This window comes from Sinohyriopsis cumingii, chromosome 2 (assembly GCF_028554795.1).
Source record: "Sinohyriopsis cumingii isolate HCF-2022 chromosome 2, ASM2855479v2, whole genome shotgun sequence".
NCBI classification, from domain to species: Eukaryota; Metazoa; Mollusca; class Bivalvia; order Unionida; family Unionidae; genus Sinohyriopsis; species Sinohyriopsis cumingii.
This window is the reverse complement of record NC_142962.1, coordinates 84,509,629-84,524,468: the sequence shown is the minus strand read 5'-3', so window position 1 is coordinate 84,524,468 and position 14,840 is coordinate 84,509,629. Positions and strand designations below refer to the sequence as shown.

The 14,840-nt window shown below is 35.9% G+C and overlaps 1 protein-coding gene across 1 annotated transcript in view; it reads left to right on the top strand.

Annotated features, from left to right (window-relative positions):
• The window catches only part of LOC149805302 (uncharacterized), a 192,644-nt gene that overhangs the window by 95,442 nt on the left and 82,362 nt on the right, over positions 1 to 14,840 (top strand). The window contains exons 21-24 of the mRNA XM_089933948.1: positions 965 to 1,242; positions 2,976 to 3,126; positions 7,963 to 8,178; positions 14,468 to 14,621. Coding sequence (XP_089790074.1) covers positions 965 to 1,242; positions 2,976 to 3,126; positions 7,963 to 8,178; positions 14,468 to 14,621 — 799 coding nt within the window. The remainder of the gene's footprint in view (positions 1 to 964; positions 1,243 to 2,975; positions 3,127 to 7,962; positions 8,179 to 14,467; positions 14,622 to 14,840) is intronic.

The window sequence follows — 14,840 nt, the reverse complement described above, 5'->3', positions numbered from 1 at the left end:
TTCTCAATGTTTTTAATTTATTCGTACAACTTATTTATATAATGGTAATATTATGTTATTGTATGCTTTATTTTAAGTTCATGTTTATGTGCCCTTTATTTATAACAATTGAAAGCAAAATACCATATTTATTGAATTATAAGTTCTTCAGTTTTGATACTGTTGTGAATATATTGTGTCACTTGTGACCGAAAGGTATGCCTTAAGAAACTAAGAATAATCTATGGCTACACGACATTGAAATTAATTTGATGCTGTCTATTGTTTTATTGTTGTCATGAAAACATACTTTTCTCAATAAGAGAAAGTAAGTATCTGAAAATTGTCAAACTTGGAATCACATATAAAAAATTATATGACAGATACTCAAGAAATAACATTTGTAATCATAAGGTGATAAAATAGTATATATACTGCAAGTCATATCTTTTTAGCATGGCATGATTTGGAACATTATAGATATCCTTAATTATACATTTGTATTTGTTATATGTGTTTAAGTTGAATGACACAGGAGGTAGGGGAGCTTATGTACTCAGTCTGTACTAGTCTTGATATGGTTTGCTGCAGCAAGATGTTCATTGCAGCTACAAACCTGTCTTATTTCAAAATTAAAGAATTCCATTAGTTTTTTTTTATTTTCAGAAGACTATTTTCCTTATTGTCCAGTAAGACTTTCCTGCTGAATGTATTATGTAATTTTTAACTTTGTTCATATTTGCTCTTATGATAGTATTTCTTTTTGTTGCTGCTGAAAATAAATAAGATGTTACATTTTAGCTTTTTATGCCATCAGATTAGCTAGAAAATAAATTCCAGCTTAACAAGTGATAAACCTTTGGAAATACCACTGAGTACAGTCTCTCTCTGGGATTTTTTTAAGAACTTTGATGCAGTATAACAGTAAGTTGCCATTATTTATGATAATGAATATAGGTTTTGTAGTGTTAAATATATTTTTCAGCTGATAGAAACATATGAAACAAAGGCATCTTACAACGCACCAGAGGAAGGAACCTACTACATAACAGTAGCTGCATATAACCGTGCCTTGGATTCTTCAACCCCTGTTTGCTCCGATGGTGTCACCATAGATACAACATCACCCATAATAAGGGAACTGAAAGTTGAAAGAATGAAAATAAGACCAGTGCTTGTGAAAAGTTCAGCTGATTCACATGTCTGGTACATCAGCATGGATAGAGAATTATATAGTGTACCAGATGCTGATAGCACATGCATGTGAGTCATTTAACTTTATTGGTACTTGCAAGCATTTTTCAGTATCTTCAAATGAGGTTGTTGATCATTATCATTATCAATTTTATTATTATTATTATTATTATTATCCTGCTTCTCAGTTCTTAGGTTCATATTTTAGGTTTGTCTGTTCTTGTATGAAGGTCACATTACTTCCCTTGATTATGACTATGTGAATTATATTATTGCTGTCCTGAGGATTGACACCTTCAGCAGTAGGTCTGGCTTCATTGATATTTTTAATTTTCTCAGTCTGTCTATGAGGTTGTGGAGTATTCCTCCAAATGCACCCACAACAGTTTTCCAGTGCTCTGGTCAGATAATTATTTCTTTTTACTTTTTATAGTTCTTTGCATGAGTCTTCTGATACTCCTGTGTTTGTGATGTAAATCAAGTTTCTCTCTTTTTATGTCTAGCTTTTCTGTGTTGTATCTGGTAGTTTGTGATAGATGCTTCTAGCTGACCGAATGATGAAGTATTACAGGATTTTACTTGACCATTTCCACCACTTTCTGTACCTTGATCATGCCATGTGTCTGTGTAACTCATCCCATATTTCAAAGACAATTCCAGTTTATTGCAAGGGCTAGTCTCTAAGGACAATTTATTTATTAAATCTGAGCTAGTTTGCTGATGATTGACCACATCAATGATACTTTTGCACAGCGTCAAGAATGGTAGAGCATCTTGATTTTGTATATTTGCTTTCACCATGTTGACCAGAAGAACCAGTTTGCATCAGACCTTTTCTGTCTCATTAATTCTTCCATCTGAAGCCATCTCATCACAACCATACTCTTATGTTCCCTTACAATCTGTCCTAGCACTGCCTTCTCCCACCATTCTGATGTTCTTTCATTGCGTCTTCTTTGTTACTACTAATTTTTCCTTCAGTGAGCTTCAAAGGCATTCTTCTTGCACTTGGAAGGAAATTTTGTTTAGTCTTTCTACTACATTTTCCTTGGTATCTTTTGTTCAAACTCAAAACTGTCATCCACACTTATCACACCTCTTCTTCCCATATTCCTATGAAAGTACAGTCAGTTTATATCAGTGTGAAGGTGACGTGAGCCATAAATGCACGTTGGCTTATTAGTGTCTCTTTCCATTTCTTGCAGCACAGTGTTTGGTACGATTTAAGATGCTGACTCAGTGTACTTGAAGATTGTGACTGTTGAGATTTTGCTGGTTGTGTTTACCTGAATTTAGTTTTGAATCCCATCACATATACTTTTCTTGAATTTTTGTTCTATCTCTTCATGCTTCATGCTTTCATTTTCCAGAATGACTAGTTACTTTTGGGCTTCACCTTCCAATCATTTCGGTTTCTGGTTATGATGGAGTATGATATCCTTTTGATTTTTCCAGTTTGCAACATTTGATACCAATAGCCTCTCAATTGTTCATTATGTATTTCATCTGGATGTTATTTGTGACAATTCTTTCTGTTTGGTCCAGGTGAACTGTTTTAGAACTATTTCACCTAGGGAGCTTCAAGTCATCCATGAACAGTAAGTTATTGCTTTGACTTGTTTGTTTGTTTTAAGATGTTCCTGTTCTGTATCATTCCTTGTTCTGCCTCAGCACTTTCATTAGAAGAAACAGTGCATTAAGAACAGTATTGATAACGATTAATCTCCTTATAGGGTATGCTATTTTGATCCTCATATCACCCATAATATTGCATTACATGATATAATTATTATTATTGGCAGACACAAGGCTACAAGCATCAATGAGCAGGTTCTGAAGCAGTTTCCCATGAAGCGTTATGCCAATGGGACTTCAAAATCAATATCGCCTACCATTGCATGTATAGCTGGCCCATTGAGGCAAATACTTGGAACTCTTACAGCAATACATAATGTAAGTTCATTCCCCATGTTAAAATGCTATGAATGTCTCTAAAAGATAATATGAATTGGTATGGTTTTAATCATCTGATAATCCTGGAAATATTTGAATGCTTATATTGAAGCAGTGGAATATGGTTGTTACTTTTGAGTGGAAGAAAGTTGTATTAAGCACACATATTGACATTTAAAAATCAGTAATACACTTCTGTCACTATTTCATAGCTTACCTTTTCTGGGATGGAATATCTTTTGTATAATAAAAATTCTTCGTTCCTCTGATGAGTATTGGAGAATATTGTGGATAGTTCTAGACTAGGAGAACACAGAACCAGTCTGCTCCCCACATCACAGGCCTATGTGCAGTAGCTATCTTTTTGTAGGAGGGCATCATTTGCATTGGTTCAGTTCAAAATGCTCTAGAATATTTGCCTTCACTTGTGTACCACATTTATGTGGCAGACCCTCTCAAATCCTACAGGGTGGAGAGTGAATTGTCTCTAAGCCAATAGCATGGTGGTAGTTTAGAGTGAGTTGTATCCCCCATCACCATGAGTGTTGAGCAGCCGTAAGCTTGATGTTGTTTACAAGTGGATCTTTTTACCTGGAATGGAAGAGCTATGATCTAGGTTTATACATTTGAGGAGGGGTCCTTCTGCAGTTAACAGTCACTTTATATTGACTGGTCAATGACGAGTGTCTGGGCACTCACTGATCACCAGATGGTATCCACTTGGCACTGGGCACTGATCTGAAAGTACCAATCACTTGTTATTGTAGCCCCATTTACTATGAAGACAGTGATCTCATGAAGACCATCTCACTCACCAGGCTTATGATTCTACTTAGCTTCCTCTAAAGAGAAAAGAAATAGAAGAAGAAATGTTTCTTCTTTAAATACATTACCCAATCATAATACTTTAGGAGAAGTACTACTACCTCACACTCTCAGATAAAATGTTTAGCTAAAATGAGCTAAAAGTTATTGGCCTACCTAGGTGGTGGACCGGAAGAGTGAATATAGAGATTGGCAGCAAAACCCATGAATATCTCAGTTACTACTTCAGCTTGTGCCAAGAAGCAATGCTGTCAACATGTGAGACCTAACAAAAGCTAGAATCAACTCTGATACAAGTTGGAGGAGTTCTCGCTTTACAAGGAAAGTATACTCCATATATAATTTCCAACTAGTCTTTCTTTCTATGTTGACAAAGTTCTGCCTTTACAATTTTAGCCACACTTTGTCATCTTTTCACATTTAATTGTACTATGTGACTTCACAGATAAGATTGGGCTGTACTTTTAATTATGTTAATATGCAAGTCCCTTAGACCTATGGAAAACTCTTAATATATGTATAATTACACAATGACTGGCTAAATAGTGGTGAATTTTCTCAGCTAATACATGAAGTGTTCAGATGCCATGATTCACTGCATTTACGTATATGGGAGTATTGTGAGTTGTTTTGGTTTTTACCTGGGTGCATTATAGCTAATTATAAAATTTGCTCTTTTTCATGTAAGACTCTGAGACATAGCTCTGCACTGTCTTTGTGTTCAGTAATAAGAGACAGATGCAGAGCTACAGTCTGTTCTATTTGTCATACAGAACCACGGGCAAGACAAAGACACTATAAGTTTACATGCTGTCATGCCCTCAGTGTGGGAATTCTGGCAGATACGGGAGATAAATCAACAAAGAGGTCTCCAGTTACAAAATGCCAAAACTCTACAAGATCGGTGATAGCCCTGGCACCTATGACACCACCACAGGACTCCTCATTCCTGGTTATACCTTTAGGCCTTGCCTCCTGAGGGTTCCACTTTACAGTTCTTGTTGATAAACATAGAGTGAATTAACAAAACAAAGTATTCTTTCACTCCACCGATACACAGACTGGTCACATTGAATCAAACATCCCATAACCCATAACAACATTATGACTTGGATGACGTCCTCCATTCAAGCATGGCCTAATTCTATTTTGACCAGCCTAGGCCTACTACAAGGTATCTTCAGGGATAAAGACCTCAACACAGTATGTTCCTTGAAATCAATCTGTTGTTCATTCTGTGAAACCCAATGTATACAGGAAATTATGGAGACCAGTCTAACCCACATATGGCCTCACTGCACTGTCCACCTCAGCTTCAGACATATGCCACCTCTCAATTCTCTCACCCATGCTCAGTAGAAGGGACATTTTAATCAGTGACTGATTGAAAATCACCATTTCTTCAGGGCACTCCACACATTTTGTTAGCAGCTAATCTCAACACCCATTGCCAGTTCCATCTCAGGCGACTCAAGAGACATCAGTCTCACCTCTAGCAAGCAGAGACAATGATGATTGTTTTCAGGCTCCTTCTTCACCTCCTGATCTCTATGTTGCAGGAAGACTCAGCCTTCAGAGCCTCCATTGAAGAAGTTTTCTGCCTCTTACCACCAGAGTTCTGCCTTCCTCCTCCTACCTTATCTACCATTGGACCAGAACTCCATCATCTCTTATCTTATCCTGAAAGAGGAAGAATTCAATTTCAGATTACTTCTGCAGCCTGGCAGAATCACAGACATTTTTGAATGGTTTACATCAGCGTCAATCATCTCTTTTTTTCACAAAATGCCTTCCATCAACTTATCCTCTTTGGTTCTGTTATTGCCATACACCTGCTTTTCATTTGGAAACCCAACAGTTGACTGGGACATTGCAGCTTTGGTGATGACAAAACCATACTCTATTCATATGGATCAAGCACCTTTCAATGACGTGTAACAGTTGGTCTGCAATGTGGTAGCCATGGGCTCTGTGATGGACTTAGTATCGGTGGCTATCTTCCAGCAGGCAGAACATAGCTGTCTTACTCTGGATTCTATGGTACGTGCATGGGAGTCGGTCTTCAGGATGGTCCAGGTCTTGAACAAAGTTTCTCAACTTACTTCAGCCAATGCCATTACAGCAGCTGTCAATTTACAGTTGGTGGAATGAGATGCACTACTTTCCACCTTACCTTCCTTAAGGATTATCATAAGGCGAAACTACAATCACAACCATTATCCTCTAATCTACTTTCTGATGGCCAGATCAATAAAATACACACACAAGCCACTAAGGAAACACATTTTCCCACCCCTCAGCTGCAGCACCAGTGCAGAAATGTTTCAGGAAACCAATAAAAGGAACCAAGGGACTTGAGTCAAACACAAACCTCTGATAAGTTGTCATACCTTAGTTCCTCATGTCATAAACCATAATTCTTGTGAATTAAAGTGGCCAAAAGACCGAGAAGCAGCTATTGATTACACCCAAGTTTTTCTTCATGACTGCCTCTATCTCTCAAAAATGACGTCTCCACACCACCCTTCCCACAGATTCCATTAATAAGAATGCTTCAATTCTTTGCTGCCAAAAGGGACAAGATTTGGCACAATGATCATTGAACCCAGAAAGTGGTTTCCTAGGGACTCTCCATCACATTCAAAACACCTCCTCTGTCCCATCAGCTACAAACTCTCCAACAGACCCATTCAAAACTACCATCTTGCAAAAAGAAATAAACAACTTTCTGCAGAAAACTTTCTGCAGATCATATTAAACAGGATAACATATTACAATTGGGTAATTATTTAAATTAGAAGCTAAATTGTTTTTAGTAAAATATGCATCTTTGCAAATGCTTAATCAATCATAACACACATACACCCTTCCAGCCTCCCCACAGATACATCCATGTAGAGAGCATGCCTTATGCTCCAGTAGTAAATGTGATATTCGTGGCTTTTGCTGCTTATCCCCGTGTCAGTGGCATATCACTCTGTTCAACTGCCACCTAGGTGGGCAGATAACCTTTATCTCTCTTTTTCTAAAAGTTTCATCTGGATTTGTGAGGTACTGTAGTAGTTCTCCTAAGGCATTATGATTAGGAAAGTATTCATGAAGAAACATATTTTATTAGCAGAAATTAGTTTTCCATCCCTTGAAGGGCCCTGCTGATATTTCAGCATCTACTATTTCTAAATGGATGGTCCTAATGATTAAGAGAGCATATCAGTCCCTGACTGAGAGGGGCCTTTCATTCAGGATGATTGACATCCATGAGGTTCAAACCATTATTTCTTAGGAGTCCATCTAATCCATTTGTCATTGGAGGATGTTATGGAGGCTGCATTTTGGCAGTCACACACTACCTTCCCCTCCTTCTACCTATGTTATTCAGTGGGTGAAGGCACAATAAATAGCTAAAGCAGTTACCAACTTTGATTAGTGGACTCTGCTACACCATAATGGTGAGTGTTTCTTTGCAACACCAGTTTTTTAAGTCATGAGCCTCACACTGATCTGGCAATTTCAACAGGCACAAATATTTTATTTTAAAATGTAGTTTGGTGGGTGGGGGTAAAACTAATTATAATGATGTAATAGTTACCTGTCACTACTGCCAAATTTCCTCCTTGCACCTGCTTTGATATCACACAAGTAGTTAGTGTTCTTAAAAAAAAGAACAACGACTACTGTGCATGTACCTGTGATATGTCGAGGAGCAGACTGGGTCTGTATTCTTCTAGTCTGAAACTTTCCTGAATATTCTGCAAAATTTGTCAGTTGGAGGACATTGCAAATTCCACATCAGAAAAATAAGCTACACAATAGCAACAGGTAAGTATTATGTCCTTAAAATTTTTAAAATTTTATTTATAAACTTAGTTATGCCCTATAATCAGTAAAAATTAATTTAAATACCTTAAAATGTGCTTTTGCAGGTGGAAAAGTGAGCACAGGATCTCCATTTTTTAAAAATGTGATGAAAGTATATCTTGTGAGACTAAGATTTTATTTGTTTTCTTTTAGCTCACCATGTCATGGAAAACAGAAAGTGGACCAGGTGGAGTCCATGACTATGAAGTCGGACTTTCCTCTACAAACACGATGTTTCCAGATCGTATGGACTTTTTCTCTACCAAACAGCATACCGGTGTTTTCATTCAAGATCCTAATATACAGATTGGTGAAAGATTTTACATACTCATTAGGACAACATCAAAATCATCTGTGATGAATGTTCAGGTTGTTCAAATATTTACTCATGAGGAAAATAAGTACAGATAAACCATGCTACTAATAAACTATAATAACAACTCTCATTTTAACTGCAGTTTAAATGCAAGTCAAACATTAAAATATTTGCATGCAAATTAGCTGACAAGGAATAATCTAATGATTGTGTAATGCTGTGCCATGTTGGACTGCAAATAGCTAGCAAAAAACTAAGTTATTAACCTGAATTCAGACTAGTTCACAACTGGCATTTCAAATATGGTTTGAAAGCAAGTGAAGAAATATTACATACACATAACTAATATATTATTCATAAATTGGAAGTAACTCACTATACTAATTTATTGTTATTTGGATACAACTTGGTGTATATAAGTAAAAATAGGAAAGTATGCTTTGAGTGTTTTGTTGCTGATATGCTAATAGTTTCAATTCAAAGGAATAAGTCAACACATTTGACAGTTTGTTTTAAATAACTAAAGTCATCAAGGTGATTAGCATCAAGAGGGAGGTGATTAGTCCTTGCAGTGTCTCAGAAGAGATTACTTCATCAATACTGAACATAGATTACCCTTGCTTTTTTAAGTGCACTGTTATACAATGTGCAGCATGTAAAGAATATTGATTCCTTGTACCTAAAATATGGAATGGCTCATCCAGATGCTGTACATTTTTTATTTCTTCTTTGAATATATTACCCAAACATAATACCCCTGGAGTACGACCATTTGCAAATCCAGCCCTCTACCACCACTAAAATTTTAGGCATAAAAGCAAAACATTGTCAGCCCTCATTAGTATGAATCAGGCAAAGTGATCTCCCCTTAGATATAGGAGTTTGCACCATATACCATCAATACTCTTGTTACTATTTCTGCTCATGCTAGATATCATGCAAAAATCTAATGTCAGGAGTTACTTGTCAAACTACAGTGATTTGGAAGAGTTTCTCATACAAAGGAAGTGCACTCCATGCATGTTTATAATTATTTTTAACTCTTTTATATCTGAGACAATGTCTTTCTAACATTTTGTAACCCTTAAATTGGTCAATTCATTTAGACAAAGGTTGTAAGCAGTGCTTCACAGATATAATACATGTAAGCTATCATTTATTATCTCAACATTTATAGGTAATCATTTTATAGACATTGTTATATTTGTTAATTTATAAACTGATGCCTGACTGACTTTACAAAAGTGAATCAATGCCGTCTCACCAGATGCAGGGATTTTAGTTTAGCTGCCTTTATTTTTCATAAAAAAGTCATAGATCAATTATTTCTAATTTATAATACCATTCATTTTAGCTATTTATGAATCCTATTTTTTATTGTTGTTTCAGACTAATAATTTCATTGTGTTTTAGTCTTCACTAAAAAGATATTTTTTTTTTTGAAAATTCACTTAATACAAAATCACATAAGTATACCTGTATAAGAGGGGTCTTAAATAAATGGCCCACCAAGCTGTATTCTGTGGCTTGCAAAGTGATTGGTGTCATGAGAGATAACAAAGGTGTCGCAACCCTTGGGCTGTTGAAAGTGCCCTCCTGCAGCTCTCAGGGTGGTTTGAGTCAAGACCCTCGCTGTGTACCATAGCCCATCCCGGCAGCATGAACCTGGCATGTGTTGGGGGGAAAAGATGGTCCAGTTCTGTCAGATTTGTACATTAGATTTAGATCACATTAGGCCAATGCCGAAGCTGATCTTGTCTATAATGTTGAATGAATGGACTGCTTATATTGATCAGATATCTCATATTCTGTCAAATTGTGAACACTGGTACTCATAGGATATATCAGCCCACCTATTACAGTGTCACAATGCACTCATATCACTCTGTGACCATTTGATATGTATCACTCTGTGACCATTTGATATGTATCACTCTGTGACCATTTGATATGATGTACTCAAACAAGATCCATGAACTGGTCCATACAGTTTATGGAGCCATGTGGGCCTGGTACTTCAACAGGTCTATCTCATTCCACTGAAGATCAACACTGAATGGCCCTATGACAGCCTATCATAGTTTAAATCTCTTGTTCCAGCTGTACAGATCTGGATGCCTGATACCATGCTAAGGCTATGGATGATTCAGTAATTACCTAAAAGTTACTGTACCTCAATCAAGATGGACTTCTAGAATGGTTTGCAGTTTCTCTCTGGAACAACATCTAAGATTCACAAGAGGCATCTGCCTCACCATACTTGTCAAATGATGATGCTCCATAGTCTTTGCTTGACCCAGTGACTGCAGCTTCTGGGAATCGATGTTTCACCTGTTATCAGTTGAATGTTGTCCATCTACTCCTGCTCTCGCAATGGTATCCATTGAACTATTACCCAAGAAAGACCAACCAGTATTCACACAGTTACCACATTTCAGTCAAGTTGCTGACTTGGAAAGGCAACTTCAGGACCCAAGTGTCAATAAACCTTTATTTCACTAACAACTGCCATCCAATTACATTAAAATAAACTATAAGACACACATGTCAGAAAAACTTCAATGACTCAATAACAATTGGTTCAGAATGTTGCTGTATGTTCTATGCTGGACCTAGTATTGATGGCAGTTTTCCAGCTAATGGAACACAACTTACTTTGGATATGCATGGAAATCTGTTTCATGAATTGCATGTGGACAGCACAACACACAAACGTCAATTTCAGGACAGCAGTGGTCAATTTACAGCTTGCGGAAAAAGTTAGATTACTATCCAAATCACACACTTCCAAATTAAAACTGATTAAAATTAAAAGTTATCCATATAAAAGATATTAATTACTTATTGTTATTTTTATATTAAATGCTATGATACAGTAATAATATAAAATGGTTTTATGTTTATTTCTTCATTCATGGAACTTGTTTACTTAGGGTTGCCAGGTCCCCCATTGCCCTCGTTGATGTATCCGTATTAATGCACAGTATTTTGAAACAAAAAGGCATGTGGCTCGAGGCACTCATTGTGCAATACTTCCAACAACTAACAATTATGATTTTTTTGGTGCTTCTTTTCTAAGAGCAGTATATATAGCTAGATTCTATTTAGATAATTATTCAGATTTTCATAAAAGAGTACAAAACCTGATGACCTTTATACAGAGTGAGAATCAATAATAGTACCTGATCAATACTGTGCTTTGAATCTGCTAAATAAATCGCAAAAGTACAGAGTTATTTTAATTATCTTGGGAATAAGTGAGTGAGAAAAATAATCTATGTCAGTGTTTGTACCAAAACAAGGAAATCCCAACTGCAGAGTTGAATTATTCATCTCCCCCCTTGGCATAGCCTCATGGGGAGACAAATAATGTAATTTCTTGACTGGGATTTCATTGTTTCAGTACAAACCATAACATAGGTTCTCTTTATCTCAGACACAATGCCTAACCACAGAAGGGATGATAGAAGACAAAACAAAGCCATTCTGGTGAACTCTTGAAATGGAATCTCTTTTGGGTTCTGACATGGTTTGATAAGGCTCTCTTGAGCATCATTGGGTCATCTCTGCTTCCCACTTGTCCTGTCTACAGCAGGTATGATCAGCAAAATGTCATTTCATTCAACCCAAACTATCTTCAGTTCTGTAAGGATGGTTCACTTTCAATTATGATGGTCTCTGCATTCATTGCCAACAACAGGCTCCTACTCACCAGCAGTCAGTCTTTTGTGGTGAAACCTCTTTCCATGTTGGATCAGGGCCATCAACAGGACCCAGTTTGAACTTAGAAGTTATATCTAAAATGTACCAAGTAAATGCAATGAGTAAGATCTCATCTGTTTTTACCCTTTCATCACAGATAGCTCAGTTAGACCTGGTGGGACCTACAACAACAGCAATGCAACAGGCTGTTGCTACCATCCCAGGTCTCTCAGTATATTCTTAGAGATGTGCAACAGGCTGTTGCTACCATCCCAGGTCTCTCAGTATATTCTTAGAGACATGGAACTACAACTTCCATTGGATTTTCAGGGGAGAATTTTTCCAAGTAACCACATTTAAGCATACTATTTCTTCTGGGTTATATGAAGTAGTTAAATGTTGCTTCACATAACTTAGGGACAAAAGAGAGCTTTTCTGAGGGTTAAGAGCATACCTGTGAACTCTCCCAATGGGAGAAAAAAACGGGGATTTTTTGGGTCATTCCATGCCTACCTCCTGATTTCATATATCTCCTGATTTTTGCAGAGAACTCCTGATTATTACATTTTTCTTCAATAAATAGAATGTTAATTTAAACATTGCTCAGGTCAGTTTATGAATGTTTCTAACTTTACAACAATACTAAAATCAGAAAATACACCATAACAAACAATAAACCACAACAATAAAATTGTCAGCAATTAGTTTCAGTCCCAAGATTGATCACTGTGATGCTGTAGTATCTCCATTCCCACCAAAGAAACTTACACCAGTGAACACCTGACATTACTGTACTGTATATAAAAATGTTAATTACCATCACTGAATTAAAAGAAGGAATGGAGAAACATACCATGTAGCTTATGTACCCTCAAAAAATTATTCAGAATAAATATGTTATTTAGTAAACAATGTTAAATGCCTTTTGAATTGAGAATAAAAAAGGGATATAAAACATAGGAAAATAAGTTGACACATGTATGGTACATATAGCTTAAGACTGCTTATTTAGGTACTGCTGTTGCAAGAAAATAGTGCATTGTTTTATTTGCCAGTCAATTGCTGGTGCATACATAACACACATTGTGGAGCATGGTTTCTTAAAATTATGACTGAGGGCCAGCCCTTTTCACAAGATAATTGCAATGATATAGATTAACTGCTAATTAGTCACACAGGCTTTCTTGCTTGTTTACTTAAGACTAACCTTTAGCTATGTGCAGTTTGACCAAGCTGATCAGAATATGAAAAGAAGGCATGTCCTGGGAGGAAATAAGGCATGTCACAGGGAGAAATTTCACATACTTTGCGAATTTTACTCTTATTGGACCTTGAAGAGCTGTAAATATTTAATGAAAACAAGGCTTAAAAAATGTTGTGAAAAACCTCCCAATTTTAGGTTCCAATCTCCCAGTTTTTCATTCAATCTCCCGTCTTGGCTTTTGAAAAGTTGGCAGGTATGTAAGAGGATGTTACTCCCTCCATGTATTATCTTTTGTCCGAAGGTATTATGAATCAGTAACACATTTGAAGAAGAAACCAATAAGTCTTCACCAATACTGATGATAATACAGTTACATCCTCCCAACCTTCCTGCAATCACATCCTACTTACAGAGCATGCATTATGCTCCAGATGTAACTGAAGTAATGATGGTGTTTGGCACCATTCCTTATATATTAAGGAAAGGCCACTCTGTCTGACTCCTACCTATGTTGGCAGACAATTTTTAGCTTTATAGCTAAAGGTTTAGTTTGGTAGGGCTGGATTTGAGAGGCTGTTGTCATATTCCTAAGGTGATAAGATCAGGTCAGTATTATTGAAGAGTCATATATACTCCAAATATTGGTATCATCATTATTGCTTAATCAGAATTGAAGCATGTGAGAAAATTAAAGAACAAACTATCAAGTTTCGGATGGCAGGAAATTTATATTATTTGTTACATACAGTATTCAGTATTAACTAATGAAGCACTCAGTATAAATTCAAGATTATAGAAAATAACAAAACTCCTGTAGTATAAAAACATACAAGATTTAAACAAGTTACTCATGAAGAAATTTATTTTCTCCACAATTTAAAATAAACAACATATGGCTAACTCTTCAATGACTGATACATAATTCTAAAATCCCAGAGAGCAATTGAAGGAACAATGTATAAATATATTGCATTTGTCAATAGTTGTACAGTGAATTATTGGTTTCTACATGAATCATGAAGAGGTTATATACAGTAATTAAGAAATTCTAGGATGCTTCTGGTTTGACAGCCATCTGAAAATGATTGATTTAATTTTTACATTTCTTTAGGTGCTGGTAATGGATGTATTATGATTTGTGGTCTCAAAGAAATAAAAATACAATAATATGTTTTTATATCATAATTATAAACACATTGTTATTTGGCCACTACATTTATGCTGTTGCATTTTTGCAGTTGCAATATGGATAAGAAATAAAATCATTAAATTTATTAAAAAAATCATTTGGATCAATTCAGACATAAAGAAATTTTAAAAAATTGAAAATTGTATTAATTACATTTGATATGAAAGAAATATATATTACATCAACAACAAACAAACTTAAAATTCTGAAACTTTCATAATATCTAACACTTCCATTGATCTTGCAGGTGTTTGGTCCGTTTATTGTTGATACCACAAAGCCAACTGTAAACGGTGAAATCTCTGTCCATTTGAGAGGCCAGTACTTGGAGGCCAGCTGGTCAGGAGACACATTTATTGATGAAGAAGATTCATCACCATTAACGTTTCAATTTGCCATAGGTGTGTATATATGTGTGTGTATATATATATATATATATATATATATATATATATATATATATATATATATATATATATATATATATGAAAGCCAACTTTGGTTGCTTTTAACCAGTGCTCATGGAAATTTTGAAAATAAATTTTAAAAAAATGGACTGGTGCAGTTAAACAAAATAAATCTTACTTTAGTCCTTGCAGTTTCTGCTTCAGGAGATGCGT